The sequence below is a fragment of the Nycticebus coucang genome, chromosome 11, assembly GCF_027406575.1.
Source record: "Nycticebus coucang isolate mNycCou1 chromosome 11, mNycCou1.pri, whole genome shotgun sequence".
In the NCBI taxonomy this organism is placed as follows: Eukaryota; Metazoa; Chordata; class Mammalia; order Primates; family Lorisidae; genus Nycticebus; species Nycticebus coucang.
In genome coordinates, this window is record NC_069790.1 from 79,464,562 (window position 1) to 79,490,695 (window position 26,134).

General features: G+C 40.2%; 1 protein-coding gene across 1 annotated transcript in view; it reads right to left on the reverse strand.

Annotated features, from left to right (window-relative positions):
- Nucleotides 1-2,911: 2,911 nt before the first annotated feature.
- SLC26A3 (solute carrier family 26 member 3) overlaps nucleotides 2,912-26,134 on the reverse strand; it is a 38,353-nt gene continuing 15,130 nt past the window's right edge. Inside the window, exons 7-21 of the mRNA XM_053553728.1 lie at nucleotides 24,665-24,817; nucleotides 23,828-23,910; nucleotides 19,756-19,903; nucleotides 19,534-19,647; nucleotides 19,350-19,427; nucleotides 15,493-15,588; nucleotides 14,450-14,556; nucleotides 12,921-12,990; nucleotides 12,737-12,829; nucleotides 10,901-10,996; nucleotides 10,373-10,606; nucleotides 8,817-8,871; nucleotides 6,168-6,310; nucleotides 5,966-6,031; nucleotides 2,912-3,851 (exon numbers count right to left, since the gene is read on the reverse strand). Coding sequence (XP_053409703.1) covers nucleotides 3,828-3,851; nucleotides 5,966-6,031; nucleotides 6,168-6,310; nucleotides 8,817-8,871; nucleotides 10,373-10,606; nucleotides 10,901-10,996; nucleotides 12,737-12,829; nucleotides 12,921-12,990; nucleotides 14,450-14,556; nucleotides 15,493-15,588; nucleotides 19,350-19,427; nucleotides 19,534-19,647; nucleotides 19,756-19,903; nucleotides 23,828-23,910; nucleotides 24,665-24,817 — 1,560 coding nt within the window. The 3' untranslated portion in view covers nucleotides 2,912-3,827. The remainder of the gene's footprint in view (nucleotides 3,852-5,965; nucleotides 6,032-6,167; nucleotides 6,311-8,816; nucleotides 8,872-10,372; nucleotides 10,607-10,900; nucleotides 10,997-12,736; nucleotides 12,830-12,920; nucleotides 12,991-14,449; nucleotides 14,557-15,492; nucleotides 15,589-19,349; nucleotides 19,428-19,533; nucleotides 19,648-19,755; nucleotides 19,904-23,827; nucleotides 23,911-24,664; nucleotides 24,818-26,134) is intronic.

Here is a 26,134-nt window from a genome sequence, read left to right on the forward strand (position 1 = left end):
GTAGAATCAGGATTGAAATGAACAATGATAAGCTATGGGTTTAGTTCTCACACTAAGGTAGGACCATCTTTTAAAAAAAATTCATTTAAAATTGTTAAACTATTTTATTCCATGACCTAAGGGTATCTAATTTTATTATAAGCACTATAAAAACCAACTTTCATACTGCATTTAAACCCCTTTTGCATTACTCTGGGTTTGAAATTGTTCTTGTTGTATTATTTCAGGTTGAAAAAATTCTGCTCCCTTTCACTTTTCTTCCTGGTACTTTCCAAACTTCTCGTTACTATTTTGTTTTTAAATTTGTACTCATTTTCAATTATACACGTACTAAATCTTATTGAAACAAATGTAATATTACAATAAAGGTAAATCTCCTTAGCTACTATCTAAATGAACAGTTTCCTCCTTGGAGATAAAGTGCCATTATGCCTTTGGTGTATATTATCTAAATGAACCCTTTCCTCCTTGGAGATAAAGTACTGTTATGCCTTTGGTGTATAAATCAATTTGTTTTAGTTACGGATCTGATAACTGAATAGTCTGTATGCTCTGGTAAGCACCCTCATTCATGCTAAGTCTAGTATTTCATGGCCTATATGCAGCAATTATATATTGTGTATCATGTGGGATGTAAAGAATCATTTGTTTATGTGCTAGATACCATTCTGAGCACTTCACTTGTACCAGTCTATAGAGACATAATCCATACACATCATTGAATTATATACCAGTTAGAAGTGTGATAAAATCCTATGGAAAAAAAAGAAGAGTAAGGATAATTGGGTAATAATAAGTTTGCAATTTTAAGAAAAGTGAGCAGGCCAGAAGATGACACTTGATCAGAAGTGTGAAGTAGATGAAAGCCCTGTGGATGTGAGGTAGAGCTTTCCAAGCAGACAGCACAGTCTGCAAAAGCCTTGGAGTGGGATTGGGCCTGGCATATAAGAGTAGCAAGGATGCTGTAGTGGAGACGAATAGTAAGAGCAGGTCAGAGGTAGTAACAGGGAATGGGGCGATGACAGGCCTTCTGGGCCATCGTAAAGACTTTGACCTTCCTCTGACGGGCTTGGGAAGCCATTGTGTTCTGAGCAAAGGAATAAGATAATCTGGCTTTTTATAAAAGGATTACTCTAGCTGTGTGTGGAGAAGAGACAAGGAGACAAAGGTGGAAGCAGAGAGACCAGTAAGAAGAGTGTTTTAGTAACATACTTAAGAGATGGGCGGTGCCTGTGACTTAGTGGGTAGGGCGCCAGCCCCATATGCCAAAGGTGGCAGGTTCAAACCCGGCCCCGGCCAAACTGCAACAACAAAATAAAAGATGGTGGTAACATTAACAGGTATTAAGAAGTGGGAAGTGGGTGATTTGTGGAAAGATGTATATATATATATGAGATTGATATATGTATATATATCAAACTAAACCCATATATATGAGATTGATATATGTATATATATGAGATATATATGTAAACTAAACACCTATTACATGTTAGATATGGGTGTATAACAAAATAGATATGCCTCCTTGCCTTTTAGGAGATTACACTCTAACTTACCTAGAAATTGTTCTTAATAATCATTCCTTAATTTTCTTCAAAGAACTGTCTTATATTCTTTTTCGAAGTATAGTGGCCAAGGGAAAAAATTTATGTTTAAAAATGTATTATCACTAGCTAGGCATTTTGGCAGGTGCCTGTAGTCCCAGCTACTTGGGAGGCTGAGGCAAGAGGATTACTTAAGCCCAAGAATTTGAGGTTGCTGTGAGCTACGATGCCACAGTACGTTACCAAGGGCAACAAAGTGACACTGTCTCAAAAATAAAAATGTATTATCAAAGTATATAACCATAATGAAAGGGAAATATTAAATGTATTTAATTCTGAACGTTAATAATGTATTTCCTAGGCTGGTCTCGAAATCCTGACCTCAAGCATCCTTGTGTCTCAGCCTCCCAGAATGCTAGGATTACAGTGTGAGCCATCATGCCCAGCCTAGCTTCACCCTTAATTTCAGTAATGTATCTATTTCCAAGTCGTTCTGTTTCCCAGTTGCAGCCTCTCTTTTTCAGTCTTACTGTGGTTTATGTAAATTTATTTTTATCTTCCAACATGGTCTCTTGACTACTCCCTAAATCAGAGATCAGAGTTTTGTACTAGTCAATTTCAACCATTTGCTCTGAGGCAGGCAAGTAGAGGATTGGCCCCAGGTACTCAAACCACACACCTGAAAAGTCTAGGAGAAAAAACCATTTAAGGATGGGGATAAATGAACCACAAGGTAAGATGTCAAGGCTGAGTGTACAGTGATGTGGCCACACGAATTGGAGTGCTTGTACTACCTTTTACCCCACTGCCCCACTTTTTTGTTTTGTTAGGTTAGAGGTTTTGTTGTTGTTGTTGGCAAGAAGAATGGAAGAGGATGCCTTTGCTAGGGAAGAGGCAGACATCCATGAGAATTCTATATGAAGCGTTTTCCTCATCCCCAAACCAAATTATCAATTAAATAGGCTCCTGTTTTCAATTTCTACTTCCAACTCTCTATAAAAGAAAAGCTCTTAGCCTGAGGTATATAGGGCATCATATATAAATGTATGTATATATATGTACTTTCCCCCCCTGGAGTCCATCAGCTACATGAGACTGTACATGAGGTGTACCTGACTCAAAAAGCTTAAGAAACACCTCTATAAAGAGTGCTGATATTCTAGTTTTTAAGGCTGGCTGTGTAAATAACCTTTATTTTACCTTTCTGAAACTGGTTTTAAGTCCATTAGACAAACCCTCTCAGTAAGACATTAACAAAGAATGGAAAGGTACTTTGACAAACATTCAGAGGCAGAATCTAAAACAATTGCAGCAGCTTTTCCCAGCGATGAAGTGGTTTGATGTTTAATAGAGGACACTGGATCTTTTTCTGTTGGTGCTGATGTTTAATTTCTATTACATGAATAAATACAAATTTTTTTAAGAACAATGTTAACGAGAAAGGGAAGAAGCAGGGTGCTGAATCTCATTCTTTAGCTAAATTGAACTCTGGAGCTGTTATTCTGCCCGTGAGTCACAAGACAGTGACAAAAGAAGAGTTATACCTTTTTCTACCCTCTGTTTTCTTCCCTCCCAGTGAGACCAGGAAGAAGCATCTCCCCAGCATGTTTTGTCTTGACTTTTCACCTCCTGTGCTGTGTCATTGTATAGCTCCCATGAACTCATGCACTCTTCATTCTAAATCTGTATAGTTACAGGTATTACATAAGACAGATTGTGTTTAAATCTGGATAGGAAGTGGGATGCTTTAAAAAGCTGGGTTGGTAATCATAAAATCTGGGTAAAGAAGCCCTATTATAGGGGTTTTGTTACAAAATCCTCATCTAGCAGGTTTTCAGCCAGACCACTTTAAAGAGGGACCTGCAGCAAATATGCTTCAGAAAGCTAAGAAATTAAACAAAACGACACTTCTACTGTACAACTGAATTTTAAAAAACGGAGATAAATTAGTATGACCTGTATAAATTATGAGATTCAAAACAGTGCTGTCAGTACACGGCAAAACATGTGCATGAAGGCAGTGACTTGGATGGAAATTTGTCAGTGCTACAAAAATACATATAAACAATCTCTCCTTTGATAAATCTACAAGATACAAAATTAAGAATATTTACATAATTTCATACTGGATGTGAAAAATATACCATGCTAGAACAATCTCGTTCCAAAGTTTGAAACATAATTCTGTCAAATAAAAATAGTCTTCATACAATGTATGAACTTAAAACTTTTTGAGTATAAAGTTGTGATAGGCGAGGATCCCTCTGAATTGTGTTTTGATTAGAATTTTGTTTCAATCGGTACCTGGAAGAAATCAGAAAATTCTTGATTTACAAGATTTGTTAAGCTCTGTTGCTTTTAATAATATCTTAGAAGCTAGAATTTACCATAGTCATCGACAGTTTTTTTGTTGTTGTTTTGAATTTTAATTATCAAATACCTTTTATTGCTACATGGTTACCAGTGATAGATCAATTGTGATACCATATTGTGACAGTGTATCTTTCAAAGCTTTAACTTAATCAAAATAATAGCACAATGTGTCGTAGCAATGTATCATTCCAAAGGACTTATTGTGTACTGCCCTGGCACATTCAGCTTTCACCCCAGTCATCACTGGGGCCCTCTCCACAACTGTTGATTTATCTTTAAGCAAGGCAAGGGAGCTGGTGTTAAATGCTTCCTTTTTTAATAATATGAGGAAGTCCAGGTACAGCATTGTGGTGACCACATTTTGTTAGACAGTTGGTTCTAAAGCTTGGAGCAGACATTAAGTTTGTTCATGCTGCTCATGAGACACTATGCTGAGACACTATGCATGAGACACTATGCTTTATTCTTTAACAATACTTGGGGACAATTCTGAGTCCAACTACTTGGGAGGAGGGTTTCTGGTACAAGACTTTTCTTTTAAGGTACTCAGGCAAGGTGCCAGATTTGGGTTTCTCTGGAATGAATTCCTGGAAAACAGAATCATAGTGCTCAAGGCACTCTTCTCAACTCAGGTCTATCCAACTTTTTGGAATGGCCTTTTCATCTGACTTTTGCTGCTTGATATCACACTTAACAATGTTCCAGGATATGCTATACATTTCTCTTTTATGTCTTTCCTTCCTTCCTTCCTCCCTCCATTTTCTTTTCTTTCTTTTTTTTTTTTTTGATAGGGTCTCATCCTGTCACCCAGACTAGAGTGCTGCAGTGTCATCTTGGCTCACAGCAACTTCAAACTCTTGGCCTCAAGTGCTTCTGCCTCAGCCTCCCGAGTAGCTGGGACCACAGGCCCACAGGCCCACACCACAACTGGATAATTTTTTGTATTTTTTTATCTTTAGAGATTTGGGGTGGTGGGGGTGTCTCACTCTTTCCTCGCCCCAGGTAATCCTCCCACCTGGGCCTCCTAGAATGCTAGGATTATAGGTGTGAGCCACTGTGCCCAGCCTCTTTTTCATTTCTAATCTAAATTCCTTTTTTTGTTGTCCTTAAACCTTTCTTCAACTAAGAGAAATACACCAGCCATCTCCCATACTTGAAGACAACCATTGGATTCTTTCTCTGGTCCCTCAATCCATTAATCTTTCACCAAAGGATAGAGTGGGTATACTATAGTGAACAGAAGACAGGTCTTGTCATCAGGCAGATCTTAGTTCAAATCCTGTTGAGGTCACTTGTATGTGACCTCAAGCAAATTAGTTAAGCTCTCTGAGCCTCTTTCCCAATGTCTTTATTTGTAAAATGAAGATACAAATTTTCATATTGTTATAAACATTGTAATAATGAATAATATGCGCCTGCTACGTACCTGCCCCACAGCAGAAGCCCATTTTGATTTGTGATTCTGCTTTTCCCAAACTAGAAACGTTGCCTTAAAGTGTTGAAGGTTCTAGAAATGAGTATTCTAAAATGAAATGATACTATCTAGTTAAATGGTAAATTGGATCTCACTCTAGTATGGAAGGAAAGAAAGAAGCTTAACATTCATTGCTGTGCGAGGGACTTGGAGGTGTGTATTAGCATCTCAGCACAATCACTAATTCATCTGTAAATGGAAATAGCAATACCTTCCCTGCCTCATTGATTATCACAGGGCCAGAATAAGGGCACTATTGTAAGTACTTTGAAAAAATAAAAAGATATGCTTGCTACCACATTAATAGAAATCTATCACTATTTTTCCTTTTTTTTTTTTTTTGGATAACATGTAAAAGACAAACATCACTATTTTTCATCTTCTTTTGTGTGAGTTATTTTCCTCACAATCCCTTGTGAGTTTGATTGGCCTTGCTTCAGTTTTCTGGGGATAACACACAGACGTCTGCACACACGAGGGACATTTTGCAGCAAGCTGGAAGAGGCCTCACGACTTCTGCATCTGGTTGCTGTAATGTCTAGGTCAAGATAAACCTGTTGAAGAATCTTACCTGACACTCCCGTTTACGTAATCCTCCATTTGTGTTGATGGTAAAATCAACTTTCGTGTCTTTTTCCTAAGAAAAAGAGAATGGAAATATGGATTAGGGACAAGTTCTATTTTATCTTTATAGATATGGAAAAATAAAGGGAAATTTAATGAAGTATAAATGATTGGTTATGCAAATGTGAAGGTCCTCAAAGAGCTAGTACCTGATAGGAATAAAACTTTGAAGTACTATAATCTTTCTTCATCAAAATATGCAAAATAGCGTCATGGATGGTTAAGAAAAATATTGAGCTCTTGACTTCATCATCGAAAAATTCACACCGAGTAAGCTTCTCAATGAAATCATCTGAAGAGAGAAAAGAAACAGTAACCCTTAGGAAGAAGCGATTATATGGACACAGGTTTTCCCTTGAGGCTGGTAATTGGAATTTTTATTTGCAAAAACACCTTTCATTGATGTTTGGTTAAGTGTTTGTGGGTTGTAATGGTATAATACTGGTGTATTGTTAGTACATTATCTTCTGGTACTGATGGATGTCTTTTAATAAAAATATATATTGAACCCCCTTATGTAAAAGGGCAGAAGGAAAAGGTTCAAATAGGAAAAATTTAACTAGTTCCTAGAAGAAAATCCACTATCCTTTGGGCAGAAGCCTAGTGAGTTAATCTCTGTACTTAATGATTTGGAGTATGAAATGTGGTTTGTTATTAAAATTTGGGATTCTGTCACAATAGAACAAGCTTGTGGACCAGTGATATGCTGTGATTCTTGATCGCCAGGCTTGTTATTTATCAGTGACTTAACTATAGCCTATTTTCCTAAAACTTCTGGGTTTTATCAGAAAACATCTTCCTTAGCACCTACATTTCCTCTCCAATCATCTCAGAAATCTCTCTTACTTAGGCTTTAACCAGATCGCTCAATCAAATCTTACCTGATGTCTACTGTGTATAAAACTATGGCTGTGTAATAAGAAGAATTAAAAGATAAATAAGGGCTGAATTGGCGTGGCACCCGTAGCACAGTGGTTAGGCCACCAGCCACAGACACCTGTGCTGGTGGGTTCAAACTAGGTCTGGTCTGCTAAACAACAATGACAACTACAACAACAACAACAAAACTTCTAGGCATTGTGGCAGATGCCTGTAGTCCCAGATAGTTGGGAGGCTGAGGCAAGAGAATCACTTAAGTCTAAGAGTTTGAGGTTGCTGTGAGCTGTGACATCACATAGCACATTTATGTATAACTACAGTACTGAAAGGAAAAATGTTGCTTACTAATGAGGATAAGGAACAATCTAGTTTCTTCCTTCATTGTTTTTCCTAGTTTTAATATAATTCCCAACACATAGTAGGTCCTTATATATTTTTGTTGAATGAATAAGATATTGATTGAGTACTACGGACATTCTGGGACAGTAGCTAAAGACTGTTTCCCCTTGGTGGGTATCTAGGAAAACTGAACTGAGTAGATACCATTTGAAAGTGCTCAGGATTTGGAGAAAGAGACAGAAGGTACTAAAACATGGAGGTGGGAAAGTTTGCTCATAGGCAAACTTAACACAAAAAGGACCCCTCAGTGACTGGGGTGACCAGCACCCAAAATGGAGGTGGGTGGTGTGCAACAGGAAGGAGGAGATGATGTTTGTCACCTGGAGATTTTAGGGGTAGGAGCCAGTAGAGAGGGAGAGATTAAAGATGCCAATTCCATGCCCTCTGGAGGACCCGCATACCAGTTGTCCCTCTTCCTTACAACACTGTCCCCTGAGATACTGTCAGGATGGACTCCCTCATTTCAGTCCAGCCTCTGCACAAATGTCGCATTACTGGACATCCCCGATTGCCAGCCTACCATAGCACCACCTCATCGCTGTATGTTTCATTAACTTTTTTTCTTCACAGCACTTATCACTACCTGAAACGTGTTTTTATTTGCTTATTATGTGGCTCTCTTATGAGACTATAAGCTTCATGAAGGTAGAGGCCTGTATCCCCAGCACCCAGGAAAGTGCATGATAGTCGGTGCTCATTAAGTCTGAACCGATGTTCACGTGTCCTATGAACTAGGCAAGTTAAACAAGACTAACATCATCTCCTGAAGAAATCATCATCTAGTGGGGACACAAAGAACTGCAAAAGGATGTGACTCCTGTGTATTTCTTTTCTTTTCTTTTCTTTTGAGACAGTCTCACTCAGTCACCTGGGGTAGAGTGCTGTCACGTCATAGCTCACAGCAACCTCAAATGCCTTGGCTCAAGCAATTCTCTTGTCTCAGCCTTCTTCCCCAGTAGCTGGTCCTATAGGCATGCACCACCACACCTGGCTAATTTTTTATTTTTTGTAGAAATGGAGTTTCTCTCACTTGCTCAGGAGAGTCTCAAACTCCTAGCCTCAAGAATCCTCAGGCCTCTGCCTCTCTGAGTACTCTCTGGCATGAGCCACCATCCCTGGGTGCATTGTCGAGACTAACTGCCTCCCTGTCAGCCTCCCCCAGCTGGAGCTTACTTTAGCATCTGCTCCTATCTTTGGCATCTGTCTTTGAAACTCTCTCCCTCCTGGATTCATTAACACGTAGGACCCATTGACTACAAAGAGTCCATGGAATTAGAACTAGTGACTGAAGCTTAAGGCTGAAGCTTTGGAAGACTGGTAAGGTGTGGGAGAAGAGCCAATGTCAGAACCTGGGGAGCTCTTAGACAGGAAGGAGGTGAAGCAGAAGGGTCCTGCAGAAATCAGGGAGGGGGAGAGTGTCAAGGACAAATATCTGTTGTTTAGAGAGGTTATCTAGATTAAGAGTTGGCAGTGAGCCTCAAGTGGTTGGCAGAACGTAAAGTAAAAATATAACAACCTACCATCAGTTCCAACGATATACACATCCACCTTGATCCTGAGAAATTCTTGCAGTATCTGTTAAAAAGAAAGTATATGTCCCTTAGGGAACAGTTTCACTTGTCAGAAATGTAAAGAAAACTGTCATAACTGTATCTGACAGATGATATATTGCTTTTAGAACCTTTTACATTTTGAAAAGAGATCATAGTATAAAGAGACACCAAAGTTAAAAGCAAGGCTCCTCAATAGAAACAAATGTAAGAGCCGTCTCCTCAGTCAGAAGTTCAAAATCGCTGTTCTTAAGGGAATTATTATGGGAAAATGTTCTGCCTCAAACTCATAAGACCAATTCTGATTTAGTTTTAAAATAGTATCTTCTATGAGTGATCTCAGCTAGAACCTTCTAGCTACATGAAAGTAAAAAAAGCAAATGCCCCCCCCCCACCCTGTAGCACATAAATTGTTAATCATTCCTGTCCACCGTGATTGGACTCTTGATCGATTTTCATGATCTCTAGGCTAAGAACAAATACTGGTAGTGATATGAATAAGAGCATACAGTTGATCAGGTTAGATGGGCATTAATATCACTTTCGTCGATTAACACTTTCAGAACCTCCACTGGGCACTGTACTAAAGAATTAGCGGTTTAGGCTGGGCACAATGGCTCATGCCTATAATCCTAGCACTCTGGAAGGCCAAGGTGGGTGGATTGTCTGAGCTCAGGAGTTAGAAACCCTCGTCTCAAGAAAAAAAAAAAAAAAAGAATTAGTGATTTAAAGGAACTTGAGTCAGAGTTCCTGTCCTTTGTGCTATATTGCTAGGATCAAAAAGTTAATGTTACATATATGTGCATTTTTTCCTCCTAAGTTAAAATAAAAACCAAGAAAGAAAAGAAAAAGCAACCCCTTGTGAGGGTTCTGTGATGCTAAAAATGTTTTATTAACGATAAGGGAAACTAAATTGATTGCATTTTCAAAGTTTGTGTCAAGTTCATACTTAACAGATCTTACCATAGCTCTCTGGCAAGGTGATTTTTGTAAACCCCCAAGAAAAAAAGTTAGATGTAGAATTTCTTAGACTTTCTTTACATGTGTATCTGCATTTATGGAAGAAACTAATTTATTTTTGAAATGCTGACAAAACTATGGCAAAAAAATAGATGGCAATCTGTTTCAGGCCTGTTTTTAAATTGCATGTGACTTTTTTTTTTCATACATCTATTTGGGATTTTTGTTGCTGAGACATATTTTTAATAGCTGAGTGAAATTTCATCAGCATATAATGGATAAGGGTAAAAACAAAAGCATTCACTATTCCATTTGTCCCCCCCCACCCCCGGACACTTCCAGGTCTCTGATTTCAGAATAATTTAGATACAGTGCCCACAAGGATTTGAAAGCACCACAGAATTTACATTTGATGGGAGACTGAGTGTAGTTGTCTACTGAGGGGAATACTTCAAGATTGTAACTGACTTCTAATTAAGGGTGTCTTATCTAAAGTAGAATCTTTCCATAAATACAATTTTTAGCTTTTCATCATTGATTGGTTGCTTCAAGAAAAAAGAAATGACCTTTTTGAGACCCCTCATTGAAGAAGTGTCCAGAAAGGACACTGCTGAAAAGTCGAGAATAAGGCTGTGGATGCTGATTCTGGGGACTGCGATGTTGAAAGGAAGGTGGGCATTCCAGTCAATCTCGAAGGGCAGGTCTGTGGTATTGATGGGCTGATCCAGTTCTTCCACCTCGTTGTTGTCCAGCTCTTCATCAGAATCTTTTACAGCATAAGCAGTGCATATAACTCCTTTCTGTTGGAGAGGATAATAAGCGCGATAGCTCTGATGAGAAAAACACTGTGTATGTCAAGGGCAACTAGTGAGTTTGGGTCAGACAACGGGATCGTAGACATTTGTCTTTGGTCCTCTTCCCAGGAGAATAACAATTTTAGAGAGACCCTCAAAGATGCCATTTAAAAATATGGCATCCACTGGCACGTGAAATGCCCTGTTTGGTATTTCATTGAAAAGAATGGAACTAACACCCTGAATTTGCTTTACTAAGCTTTTAACTATAATGCACAGAAATGGAGTCAAGGAGCTTACTGGTGTCACTTGCAGCAGGCCTTGCTTCTGCAGTTTTCGGATTTTCTTCAAAGCCTTGTTGCGCTTGCGTAGAATTCGAAGTGGACTAAAGCCGACCTGAGAAACCCAAAGTCGTGTTACAGGAGAATGAACACTCTGCTCCTCACGTAGCAAGACTCTAACTTTAACTGGCATGAGTTGAGGGATTGGGACAGAAAATAAAGATATTTGTGATACAATTTTGGAAGTGGCTTACACAACATCAGCAACAACATTGAATCAGACCCCTGGTCTGCTCTGTCTGTATGAGGTAACCAACATTCAAAACCTCTGCACAGTCCAGGATTGATCCATAAATTATCCATAAGTGGATATAAACCCTATTTGAATTGGTTTGTGTTTTGAGCCTATAAGTCAGGGGATTTTATTCCATTTATTTTTATACTTGTTGAATAAATATGAATTTTATTTTATTCATATTTATTTTCTGTTTATTTCTATCCATTTATTTCCTATTCTATCTCATTTATTTTTCTATTCATGTATTTGGCACCTACATGACATTTTGCTTCTATGTGATTTTTATTTTATTAAAATTTATATGATTTTATCTATTTATTATTTTATTTTATAATTTTAATACTATATTTGGGGCTAAAATTTATGTTCCTCTTTTCCTATTTTTTTAATTAAAAAATTTTTTTTCTTTTAACTAATCCTGTGACAGATGAATGTGTCCTCTTTTCAACACAAATGTCTTCTTTTTTTTTTTTTTGTAGAGACAGAATTTCACTTTATTGCCCTCGGTAGAGTGCCATGGTGTCACACAACTCACAGCAACCTCCAACTCCTGGGCTTAGCCAAGTAGCTGGGACTACAGGTGCCCGCCACAATGCCCGGCTATTTTTTTGTTGCAGTTTGGCCGGGGCTGGGTTTGAACCCGCCACCCTCGGTATATGGGGCCGGGGCCCTGCTCACTGAGCCGCCCAACACAAATGTATTCTTATCACTATAATATTTAGATCCAGAATCAGAAGAAAGGAGGATCACATAATGTAATAAAAAATCCTTGACAAAAAGTGTAGTTATATGGAAAGATACTAGTTATTTATTTATTTATTTGCAGTTTTTGGTTGTGCTGGGTTTGAACTCACCACTTCCGGCATATGGGGTTGGCGCCCTACCCCTTCGAGCCACAGGCGCTGCCCCAGATGGAAAGATACTAGATCAAGTGAAAAGGGGAGGCATAAAAAGCTAAAAATACAATATGATCCAATTTTTTGTAAAAAACAATAATTGGATAGACAAATAATCTGATGTATACCACACTAATAACAATAGTGAGGGCTAAAAGCATCTCTATGCAAGGTTAAGAGCAGATCAAAAAGCATGTTTCAAGAGTGAATACTGAGCTTTTGTTCTAATTTTAAAGATTACGTGCTTGTCATCTTCTCTCCAGTTTTCCAGGGACCCTATTTCATGTTAAATATTCACAAGCGCATGACTCTCTTTAAAGATGCAGTGAAATCGTAAATGCTCCCTCGTTTCTGAAGTTAATGGCCAATGAAAGTCTGTAGAATGATATCTATTAAAAATAAGCATCCCCAAACATTGTGTTAAGTCTTTTTACTATGTAGCAGAATTTGATAAAAGATTCTACATTGGAGCTCCTTCAAAGAAGCTTATTTCACGGACAGAAAGTAGTTTTACCTGCTCTGGGATGGGGGGCCACAAAAACACTAACACACTCAGCTTCAACAACACACAGGGAGGCAATGACCTTCTTGTTAAAGAAGTGTTTCATTCCCAGATATTCAGTAGAGTTTTCAAAGAAAGTTAAATAACCCCAAACCTTACAGCATCGATAAGTTTCTGCCTAAAGAAACCAATGTTGGCAAAGTAGATAGGAGATGGGCATCTGAAAATTTTCACTCCTTCTGGCTCGTACATCTATAAGGCAGAGGAAAAATATTAGATGGCACCCATTAGGTTGAGACTAATATCATTTAGCAAGTCAAAGGAAAAAATGAATGTTACTTACATCTAAATAATCTTTTTTATTCTTATAGATGTTGCTCCTTCCAACGTTAGCCAGTGTGCTGCATTTTGGACTACAGGGGAAAACACCACCAAGTAAATCAGTCTGCGTGTTTGTCAGCCCGATGAGGCTAACATTGGTTTTTCCCCTAGCATACCAAGGCAGCCTCACTTTTCAAAATTTAAAAGGTTAGGCAATCATCATGCTATCAGAGCCCCTAGCAGGCAAACATCTTGTTTTACTTATCATCATGTCCGCCTCCCACAGCTGCCAAAACAGTGCCTGTCAGTTGCCACCTTATGGCTTACAAAGAACTTCCGCATGCTTTGTCATTTTGATTCAGAATATCACAGTTACTTGGCAAGGTGAAGCCGATTCGGCTACCCAGTTGTGTGGGTTAGGACATGAAGAAGTAAAAGGACTTGCCTATGACTGCTGAGTTTGTCTCTATGTTTGGTGGGTCCTCCGTAAAGAACGGAATGAAAATATAAATGAATCCAAGAATTCATTTATATTTTCAGTACCAGTGCATTTCGTTGGTCTGGGATTAACACCCAGGCCTAGAATGACTTAGTTCCCAAGGAGCTTTGTTTCTCTGTCACATCATGTAATCCAAAACAGGCAGAATGACCACATGGTGGTGATATTACATGGCAGAGATCTGAAAGTCAAAAAGATCCTTGGACTGGATGACTCTTAAAAATCAAGACTTCAAAATAGCTTTTGGGAAATTTTAGGGGGAGAGGGGCCTTTAAAATGTTCTCTGGGGGCCATGTGTGGTGGCTTATGCCTGTAATCTTAGCACTCTAGGAGGCCAAGGCGAGTGGATTGCTTGAACTCACCAGTTGGAGACCAGACTGAGCAAGAGTGAGACCCCGTCTCTGAAAAATAGCCAGGCAATGTGGCGGGCACCTACAGTCCTAGTTACTTGGGAGGCTGAGGCAAGAGGATCACTTGAGCCCAGGAGTTTGAGGTAGCTGTGAGCTGTCATGCCACATTCTACCCAGGGTGACAGAGAGAGAGTCTGTCTCAAAAAAAAAAAAAAAAAGAGGTGTTCTGTAATCCAGCTCAAGGCTTTTAAGGTGAGAGTACAATCTAATGACCTATGAGAGGGCAAGTCCTTCACCAGTCTTGAGGAAACTCACAATCTTCTCAGTAACACCTTCTTCTCATGTTTGACAAGCCTATAGCAAAGTTGTTAAACCTGCTAAGAATAGAATTACTTTTGGTTTACAACTGGGCAAACAGGCTCAGAGATTTATATGATTTCTTTGAATTGGCATTAAATCAAGGAGCAGACCAAGAGCAAGTCTTCTACCTGGGCTGATCCCATAAGGCTGGGCCCATCCCATAAGGCTGGGCCCTTCTATTGCCCTTCTGGCCTTGAGAAGAACAACTTGAGGAAAGGCGTACAGGCCACTCCTGATGGATTTGCGTGCCTATCAACTAAACCACTTTTCTCTCAGCCAGCGACTTTGCTATTTCTTCTGATTTGGGCAGTTCAAAGCCTGGCATGCTTAACAAGCACTCACAACTGGGTCCTGAACACAATGGTTAGCAGCTGAAATGCCACGCTAGCTCCCAGACCTAGTCCAAGTCCCAGGATGATGGTCAAGATGAAGGTCACGATCCAAATTAACTGTAAAAAGAAAGCAAAACATACACGTCAATTCACTTCCATTAAAGCACAGTATCTCAGGCTCAGAGCTAAGAGAAAGAGTGAGCTTTTAGGGCCAAAAGCAGACGTGGGAATTTAAGAACCCAGGAGAAACGTCTCAGAGAGATCATTTCTGCTGGCTCAGGTTCTGGGCCACAGAAGCAAGAGAAAATATTTTTTAAAAAATCCAAAGATCCAGTAAGGAAATGGGATTGAGTCTGTCATGGGAAAATTTCTGGAACTAGATGCTGTTCACTAACAACAGCAAATTAACTGGTAGAGCCCAGACTAATGTCTTGTTCTTGATCTGCTGGTTTAGTGAATGGCTGCTATCTCTGTGAGAACTTTAGCATGCCAAAAACTTATTAAAAGTCTTCACCATAATCTATGGTTTGCTAACGTAAACCAAATGTGGTCTGCTAGTTTCTGCTCTTAGAGTACCCCTGGGTATGTTAACAAGCATTCTCACATCACAGACTTTGACCCTGATAACATTATGAACTCTGCTTCTTATGGCAAAGTGGGTTGACAGCAAGGGGAAGTTTTTCCCAAAGAGTATTTCCAAGAGAAATGTTCAGAACTTGAGTTCTTCACAGATTCTCTGGCAACAAATACATTATGTAAAGAGGAACAGAAGCCATGCATACCCTGACATTCAGAGGGTTTCTGCAGCTTTTAGGAGGCTGCACGTACTTTTGAACTTCTAAGGAAGTTCCACCCCAGTGTTTTCCTGGAGCATGTCCTACTTGTAATAGCCCATATTTTAGAGTTGAAATCCCAGAGAATGATCATTAGAGTATACCAATAACTCAGATTATTGTGAACAGATACAGAGAAACAAAATTTTACTTATGATTATATCAGTATTAAAATGCTATCGTGATTTACCTCTCTTTCAAATCCATTTTGTCTACTTACACAATCATATTTATCCTTTTTCCACAATCTGCCTATTTCAGAAAACTGCATCAGCATTCCCTTTAAGTTTCCAAGTGCTAAAGCTGCCAGGACAGACTGCAGAAAAACATAAACAGCAGATTTAAGTTAATCGCACAAGCCATATAGAAGCAAAGGTGAAGGCTGTAGATAAGTGAGTGCTTTACAGGGCCTCAAGCCTATCAAGGGGTACACCCTCTTCCGGTGAGGTGCTTTGTGAGACACTCCAGAACTAGGATTCTAATCTGTCCTCATGCATAACTTTGTCCCCACCAAAGTGACAAGGGCTGGACTGCTCTTTGTGATTATGCCATGGATGATCTGATGGTGTACCGAGCCTACGCCTGGAGACAGAGAAAGGCAGATCTTAAGATCTATGACAAATAATCACTGCAATAAATTCTTCCCAAGAAGAAATAGTCTAATGTGTGTCTTTTTCCTGGAGCATATAGGAGATGGGGGTTGCTCTTAGTAAAAACAAACAACAACAACAACAAAAAGTAACTTGGGGAACTTAAATTCCTGGAGTGAGAATTCAAGCTTTTGATGATTACTAGCAATCATTCCATTTTGTAAGAGGAAGCTACAGATCACCTAAAAGGTTGACAATGACTTGCCTCGGATTCTCTGGAACAACATGAAGGCTACCTGTCTTGTTACTGCTATATCCCCAGAACCTGCCACGGCAAATGCGTAAAGGAGGGGCTGAATAATTAGCAGTGGATGAGTGGATGAACTAAGGGAGCTGTATTTCCCAAGCCGGTGCCCACCACTCAGAACACAGCCTCTTCAAAGAAGCCCTGATGCTGACTGGCTTCACCACGGTGGGTTCACCAAGAGTGCTCTGGGCTCTGAACTTAGCTCTGCCACTGCGCATTTCAGGCTTCAGATTCTCCACATGTTAGGATGTGGACTGCGGACTAGGACAGCTTTGGTGAAAAGTGCTGGATAACTAAGTACACTCTCTTCCTTCTTTGGATTTTTTAACACAATGGTAGGAACAATGGGTGTCCCCACGACCAGGATGAGTATGACAATCACATACTGATTACTTTCATACCATGGAAGCACCGTGTACAAGAAAAGCCAAATACAGTTTTTATTCTTGTATCTTGAAGACAGTTATCTTGAACTAATCTGGGTACCCTTAAGTTTTACAGGTAACTTTTATAATTTTATTTATTTTTTTTTTTTGGTGGTTTTTGGCCAGGGCTGGGTTTGAACCCGCCACCTCCGGCATATGGGACTGGCGCCCTACTCCTTGAGCCACAGGCGCCACCCAACTTTTATAATTTTATATCAAGGCAATTCATTTTATTCTGAGATTAGAGGTCATTGTTTAGAAGAAATACGGCCTTAAGCGATTTGAAAAAAGGAATGACACATGAGTGAATGAGAGTTAAAAAACTGGTGAACACTGGGTAAAGTCTGCCATCTCCGTAAGCAGAGAGGACTACTGTTGGCGACATGATTTTGTACTACAGCTTCATAAGATGCCACCATTGTGGTTGTCGAATAAAGGGTTTACAGGGTTCTATAAAATAGGCCTCCCCCTTTTGCACAACTTTTAAAATATAACAAGGGACAGCTGTCAGAAAAGACAGATTTTTTTAATTAGGCATTATTTTCTACTTGATCAGTGCTCAATGGGAAAGTCATTTGAAATAATTTATAATGAAATACATATACAATAGTGTACTTTTTAAAGTAAAAATTACAGAGCATCGGAGAAACCATGGAAAGGAAAGGGGGGTCTTTCCCCCAGGAACTTGGTATCCATCCTGCATTGAATATAAGGGAGTCAATACATATAAAATGCTTAACGTTGTGCTGATGCTTCAAAAGCACTCAACAAATATTTATTGTTAGCTGTTATTATGCATCGTGTTGCCTTTCTGTGATAAAAGAAGCAAAGCAACTAACTATTCTGGTGAAATAAAGACATTCCCGACACAGGCCTAAAAAGAACTTGATCCTTTATAGAAGGGTCTTGAATTAATGTTTTGGACAATGTACTGCAGTGTGGCTTATTCGGGAGAGAGGATTTTTTTTTGTTTTTTTGAGACAATGTCTCACTTAGTCGCCCTGGGTAGAGTGCCATGGCATCGTAGCTCACGGCAACCTCAAGCCCTTGAGCTCAGGTGATCTTCTTGCCTCCAACTCCTGAGTAGCTGGGACTACAGGTGCCTGCCACAATGCCCAGATAATTTTTCTATTTTTAGTAGAGATGGGGTCTTGCTCTTGCTCAGGCTGGACTTAAACTCCTGAGCTCAGGCAATCCTCCCACCTCAGCGTCCCAGAGTGCTATAATTATAGGCATGAGCCACAGCGCTCAGCCAAGAGGAGGGATTTTAAATGGTAATTATTTCTGTAGTAATTATTTCTGCAATTTCAAATTGATGTGGGCTATATAGAGCCTATGTGCACACTTGGGGAAAAGCACAGTAGGGCAGAATTCTCCCCTCTGTAGGAGCTGGGTGTGTTTATTTCTATTGAGCTACACAGTCTTCTCCTTTTTCAGTGGTGACTTCTTGACTCCTTTTGTGCTATTCATTTTGAAATCAGTAGCTCAGCACATAGAAACACATACTTTTGGCAAATAGTACTCTGCATTGCTTGAAGAGGGATTTGGCCAGGAAGGCTCTTTAGGATGAGCACCAGGTGTCGAGAATCCTGGGGCCAAATTCACATTCTGACTACCAACGAACAGGAAAAAACATCCTAGATAACAGCCAACAGACGTTGGTGGCTGTATCATAACTCTAAGTCCTTGGTAGTCAGAAGCATAACAGTTTGTTGGATGACAATAATAATATTAACAATATTGACTAATTTATCAAGTACTCATCACCTGCCAGGCCCCTGGCTAAGTTCTTCACATCATTATCTCACTTAATTTTTGAAGCCACTCTGTGTGGCAGGTACTATTTCCCTCCCTATTTTATGAGTGGGGCCCTTGAGGTTCAGAGAGGTTGAGTAATTTGCCCCAAAACACACAGTTTTTGTGTGTAGCAGAGTCGGGACTAGAAGCAGATCAGCACAACTCCGGCTCCACTGCACCAGGTGCTCCTGACAATCACATCAAAATCATAGCAGACAATGTTTTACTGTCTTCTTGTTTCCTAGAGAACTTACATTTTCCAGTGCCCACTGTCTTTTTTTTTTTTTTTTTTAATCTGGGAGCTGCAGCAGTTTACAAAGCCTTAAGCCAAACCTTCCCACCTAACAAAATCAAACACATTTTGACCCTCACATTAACCTGAAATAAATTGACTTTAAAAAACAACGAAAAAAACAAAAACAAAAACCATCAACCCTTCAAAATTATGGGCAGAGGAGTGTGAAGTTAAGGATGGCAGATCCATGTGTGACCTTTCACCTCCATCCTGAGATCTGACATTGTTGGTCTTGGAGCCAAACCAGAGCTCTGGGAGCTGTAGGGCGTATTCCTAAGAACAATTTGGTAGCACCACTCTCTGAATTAGATAGAGGGCTTGACTGCCTCAACTTGTAAGCAAACCTTCACTTCCGTCCATCCCAGTTGAGCTGCAGAGCCAGGGTGCCTTCCTGTTCCAATCTTAATTATATTTGGGGCTGCACTCATGCAAACAGCAGAGTAGATAAGCCAAGCTTGGCATCTACATCCTAACGTTTATCACATGCTGCCAGGGGAAAAGAAATATTTGGGGCCCCCAAAGTACTGGCTTAAAAAGAAACAGTAAAGAGTTTGCAGTTTCCTCATTTTCCCTGGTTTACTCTGTGCCTTCAGAGTTTTAAGAACCAGGGTTCTTGATTTATCACCAAAGGAGCAATGTTATTCGAGGAGAGAGGACTGTTACCTTTTGCAGCGGCTCCAGAAGAAAACCAGTGCCCACAATGAAGATCAGCACAACGATAGCGGAGATAAGCCCAGCAATCTGCAAAGATAAAAGAAATTCTCATCACAAACTCAACTCTTCCCCTGGCTCGGATTTCCTGGTTACTAAGGCGAGGATGGCCCTTGCAGCAGAGATCTTGAAATACCTGCGTTTTGCCTCCTGTGCTCTCCTGAATCGCTGATCTGGAGAGGGCGGTACTCCCTGCAAATCCTCTGAATGCTCCACCAACTATGTTACCCAATCCCAAGGCTATTAACTCCTGACAGAACAAAGAGGAACCTGTTTTAGAAACGGCACAATTGATGATACATGCACTAAATATTATATAAAGCTGCCTCGTTAGACTCCAGGTAGGCTGTATACTCGCCTGACTGCCATCAAGCTGATAGTCGTGTTTGAGGGAATAGACACTGGCGACCGAGAAGGCCACTGCAAAAGCCACGATGGCAATGCCGAAGCTGTCCCCTATGGTTTCTTGGAAAGTTGCCGCGTCGGGTGTAATCGGTGGCTGAAATCTAAATTGAAATTAAACAAGTCTGAATATCACCAACCTGCTTAGAAATTCATAGAATTGTTGGCCACATCAATGGATGGCTGCAGTCTGGGCTGAGCTGTGCCTCTCTTCGGTTTAGAAGAATTTAGCCCCTTTGAAAGCTTTGGCATCTGCTATATTGTTGTTGAAAAGGAATACTGCCTAAATTTGATAAAAGATTGAAAATTCAGGGTGGTGCCTGTGGCTCAGTGAGCAGGGCGCCGGCCCCATATACTGAGGGTGGTGGGTTCAAACCCAGCCCCGGCCAAACTGCAACAAAAAAATAGCCGGGCGTTGTGGCGGGCGCCTGTAGTCCCAGCTGCTCGGGAGGCTGAGGCAGGAGAATCGCCTAAGCCCAGGAGTTGGAGGTTGCTGTGAGCTGTGTGACACCACGGCACTCTACCGAGGGCCATAAAGTGAAACTCTGTCTCTACAAAAAAAAAAAAAAAAAAGATTGAAAATTCAATCCAATGATCATTGTTAGGCGGTATAACCACATTAGAGTATGCCTGTATATTCCTAGAAGCTTCATGCAAAATGTCTTAGATCCCACTTGTATTGTTACACTGGGTTGAGAAGCATCACTCACAATGCCTCCAACAGTTATCCAAAGATGAAGGCTCTCTGAGCAAACACGATTCTGAGACAAGGAAAGCAAAAAAGTCTTCTCCCCATTGATAACAATAACCTTTCACGAAAACCCCTGGCAAACAGATGGGCCTTGGACTCTGCCCTGCACTCCACTGAACTGCTGCAGCACCTGAGGTCCTGCTGGAGTGTAGCTTTTGGTTAAAAACTAAGTGTCAGAGAAACTTTCAACTCACAGGGGATGCTTCTGTGCTTATGACTCAGGAACTCAGAACAGTGAAATTACATTTACTATTTGTATTATAAAAGGTGCATGTATCTTAAAGCCAATTATCAATTTATTGAGAGGCTCAACTTTTTTTTTTTTTTTTGAGACAGAGTCTGAAGCTGTGGCCCTAGGTAGAGTGCTGTGGCATCACAGCTCACAGCAACCTCAAACTCCAGGGCTTAAGTGATTCTTTTGCCTCAGCCTCCCACGTAGCTGGGACTACAGGCGCCTGACACAATGCCTGGCTATTTTTTGGTTGCAGTTGTCATTGTTGTTTGGCAGGCCCAGGATGGATTCGAACCCTCTAGCTCTGGTGTATGTGACTGGCGCCTTAGCTGCTTGAGCTACAGGCGCTGAGCGGAGAAGCTCAACTTTTATAAACATCTGTTTCTGACCTAAAACTTAGTCTAAGTGGGTTAATTGGATCCAATCAACTTTTTCTGAATTGCTGTCCCACGTTTTGTGAATATCTATGTAATTTTCAGCTCCGGTTTTGAAGAAGTAATATTACATCACACTCTGTTGCCATTACAAATTCAAAAGTTAGCTGGGAATATTGCTTTATTTTTTAATAACCGGGACCCTATTATTCTTTTGTTCTGGCCTCTGAACACCCCAGATGAGTGGAATGATGGAGACTCAGAGTCTAAAACTTGGATTCATTTCCTGGCTCTGCTACTTACCTTCCCTGAGCCGCAGACTCATTTGTAAACTAAGGATCATAACACTTGCTCTTTTTTCTTTATAGTTTTGTGGGAGGGTCAAATAATAATACATACGAATGCTATTTACACACTTTAAAATACAAAGTGCCTGTTAGTTATTGTTACAAAATCCCTCTGGAATCTGAATATACCTTTAGTGTCTCCTTTTTTCTTTCAACTGAACACTTCTGTTCAGCCAAGTTATTTGCATTTAGTGTGTGAGATTTTACAAAATAGCTTCTAATGTGACGTACTCATTAACAATAGATTAGCAATAATTAAAATAATCTTTATCTTCCAATCATACTCTCTTTGCAATCAATGGAAATTTAAAATACCCCTCAACCATCACCCAGGAGAAACTGGAGTGTAAAAAGCAGGTTAAATGCCTAGTACCTAATTTTGTGTTAAATTGTACCAAGAGTGGTGTAGTTTGAATACTCATTTTAAGCCAGACACTTAAGCAAGTCACACATATTAACCCACTTAGTCCTTATAAGGATCCTATGTGATCACTATTACTTTTAGTCCCATTTTTACAGCCAAAGGACCATTTTACGGTCAAGGACTAAATTCAAATCTTGGCCACTCAGCCTCTAGGACAGGCAAATTATGCTGCCTCTCACTACAGAGTACTGGCTAATAAATTCGAGCCACCCCCTTCTCTACCCCACATGCCTTGTAGCTAGAGATCCATTGACATTTAAAATATATTTACTCAAAGAAGATTATTATTTAGGTCAGTGAGATTTAACTCAGTGATCATAAGTTTATCTTTTATTTTGAAAATCCTTCTGACGAGCCAGGTGTTGTGGCTCACACCTGTAGTCCCAGCTACTCAGGAGGCTGAGGCAGGAGATTCCAGTGAGCTTTGGTCATGCCATGGCAGCCTGTGCAACAGAGTGAGACTCTTGACTCTCAGAAAAAACAAAACCAATTCTTCTGAAGAATCAAAGATTCCCTTTGATTTTGCATTTATTTATTTTCCTATCTGGTTTTTGTTTCCCAAGACATTTGAATAAAGTATAATCACTTAAAAGGTGCAGGGTGGAGAAAAACCCTAGACTTAGTCTTTCAGTTTTAGCCAAATTTCCACTTTAAAACTTTTTAAAGTATCACAAGAATGGAGAAGCATGAATCCTATGTACTCAATTTTGATATGAGGACAATTAATGACAATTAAGGTTATGGGGGGGAAGCAGAAAGAGGGACGGAGGGAGGGGGTGGGGCCTTGGTGTGTGTCACACTTTATGGGGGCAAGACATGATTGCAAGAGGGACTTTGCCTAACAATTGCAATCAGAATAACCTGGTTTATTGTACCCTCAATGAATCCCCAACAATAAAAAAAAAAAAAAAAATTTTTTTTGAAGTAAAAGTGATGTTTGAGATTCATTAAGCATAACACACAAAGATCTGGTAATTTTCTTTCTTTTTCTTTTTCTTTTGCCTTAAAAAATATGTATGTATATTTGGCTTTAAAATAATTTGACTGTTTTATGTCAATAATACATATAAATGCTGTTTTCAGGAATTATCAAATACCTGTTAAGCACGGGAGGAACAGAAGTCTTTTTTTTAACAGAAAAACACCATTTCCACGGTAAGTAGGAAGAAACTGATATTATGGTTAGAGGGGAAAAAAGCACAAAACTGAATCTTCTTTCTCAATTCACTAAATGGAATACATTCTAAATTCCTTGTGCAATCTGGACTTCCCATCCTTTTGCAGAGGTAAAAGTTGCTCTGGCCTTGTTTTGAATTTGCTCACGAGGAAGGACAGAGTGTGCCTATCTGGACTGCTCAAGCGGCAGGTCGGTATCCCTTCAGCTTCTCTTTTGAACTTTTGAAACTTGGCTCTAGTAATCTCAAACAAAGCACTACATACTGTTTATAGTAATTTATGGACAAGGAAGTCTGGTTTCACTTGGTGCTTCTTTATGAGGAGAGGTGGTTTGTTTATTTTGCCAATTTTCTACTTGCCTTACTTTGCTAACTTAAACTTGCATATGAGTTTCTGCTGTTAAGCACGGGAGGAACAGAAGTCTTTTTTTTTTTTTTAACAGAAAAACACCATTTCCACGGTAAGTAGGAAGAAACTGATACTATGGTTAGAGGGAAAAAGAGAGAGATCTTCCACAAGGGGAAACGTTCTGACATTAACAACTGTGCACCTTGACAATCTCTGTAGCTCTTTCCAAGAAGGAGAGCCGCAAGCTTTCCTTATGACTGTAGGGTGCAGGGAGGGTTCTGACAAGGATTAAGGCATTTCACATTATACATCTTCCAAAACTACTGTCACTCCCTGCTTAATGCTTGGAAATGCCATTGTAGCTCCATCCACTTACCCACTTTGCATCTTCCCGACCACAGACACGTTGAACCTGTTTTGGAAGTCAAAGCCATAGGATACACCTGTTGCAATCACAGTCTGCAAAATTGCAAATTTCCCAAGTTAGAAATGTGAGATGCAACTCAGAGTCTTGTTTTTTTTGGGGGAAATATTACCAAAAGCTAACCCTGGACCTGTTTTTCTGTTTGTTTGGTTTTTTGTTTTGAGACAGAGTCTCATTTTGTCACCTTCGGTAGAGTGCCGTGGCATTACAGCTCACAGCAACCTCAAACTCCTGGGTTTAAGCAATTCTCTTGCCTCAGTCTCCCAAGTAGGTGGGACTACAGGTGCCTGCCACAACACCTGGCTACTTTTAGAGATGACGTCTCACTCTGGCTCAGGCTGGTCTCGAACCTGTGAGCTCAGGCAATCCTCCTGCGTTGGCCTCCCAGAGTGCTAGGATTACAGGCATGAGCCACCGCACCCACCCCCTGGACTCGTTAACTAAGAATTTCCAGCTGAGCTAAGACTTTGTTAACTTTTTCAGAAGTTCTGAGGCAATTAGAACATGCTGCCAGAGTTAGGAAACACAGCTCTAATTCAAATGAGTATCACCAGATCTTGCTAAGTGTTTTGCTCTCTGCACCCTCCTTGTCTTACATGAAAAGAATAAAACCATAGGGGAAGTTATTAAATGCTGAATGAAAAGAAAATGGTACAAAATCTTGTGCCCGGAAATGGAAGAGATGGCCTCTGCCCCCCACCCAAACCTCCTGGTTTATAGGTGGTGAAGAATATCCAACATACAAACACTGGAGTAGCTATCAAAGAAAGTCTTAAAATGATCAATTACCATGATGAATTCAACTGGGATGGGCACAGGAAGTTTGCTTTTGAAGCGCTGATTTATTTCTTTAAACACAAATACGATCACCAGGATAATCAGGGATGACACAAGGTCTGCAATATTAGTCTTCTCTATTTGTGTGAATACGGACTCCAGGACCTATAGTTATACAAATAAAAAAGTCCCACATTAGTATGTGATTTGGGTACGATGCTTATCTCAAATAGATAATACACATTGAAGTGAAAGGACTGACATATTGATAACAATTTTCTGTTGTTCTCTTCTGCTCCTAGGTCTCTTTGGCCATTGTTTTTTTTTTTGAGACAGAGCCTCAAGTTGTCACCCTTGGTAGAGTGATGTGCCATCACAGCTCACAGCAACCTACAACTCCTGGGCTCAAGCAATTCTCCTGCCTCCCAAGTAGCTGGGACTACAGGCGCCCAGCACAACGCCCAGGTATTTTTTGGTTGCAGCCATTATTGATGTTTGGCGGGCCTGGGCTGGATTCGAACCTGCCAGCTCATGTGTATGTGGCTGGTGCCTTAGCTGCTTGAGCCATAGGCACTGAGCGTGGCCACTGTTTTTTATTTCACGGTCATCACTACTATTATGTCCAGGGAATAACTTCTTTTCTCTCTCTTTTTTTTTTTTTTGCAGTTTTTGGCCATGGCTGGGTTTGAACCCACCACCTCTGGCATATGGGGCCAGCGCCCTACTCCTTTGAGTCACAGGTGCTGCCCCCAGGGAATAACTTCTACTCTTTGAAATTTTTCTTAGCATATGTTAACCTTAATTCCTGGCCTTTTGGTGGTGGTGGTGGAGGAGTGTCTTAGATACCTCACATTTTTTAACTGACTCTCCATGTCACTTTTGGAAAATAGTTTCCTGTCTAACTAGGTTCTTGAAGCCAATTGAGTTTCATATCATGGGTCCATGATAGGTGAAGAGGCCCAAGCTGGATCCCAAATTGCATCTAGAACACTTCACTTTTAGAATAGTTCTTGAAGTGAGTGAGAGAGTGTTGGTTCCATTTTGGAGCAAGCTCTGTTTCAGACTCAAAAAAAACGTCTTGATAGAAGAACGAACACTCGATTCTACTTTGCCTCCTCTGGAGGTGGGGACAACCACTGTCCTAGCTACATGTTGTTCAGTTTACTTTTGCTTTCTACACAGGATGCATCAAAGACCCAACAATTGCAATTCTTAAAAAGCGAGACCTACTTTTGAGCAATAATAGAAAAACTTTGTAACTTAATCAGCATTTTTTTTTTTTTTTGAGACAGAGTTTCACTCTGTTGCCCTCCGTGGTAGAGCGCCATAGCATCACAGCTCACAGCAGCCTCAACTCTTGGGCTTAAGCAATTCTCTTTTTTATTTGTAGAGACAGAGTCTCATTGTACCACCCTCGGGTAGAGTGCCATGACGTCACACGGCTCACAGCAACCTCTAACTCTTGGGCTTACGCGATTCTCT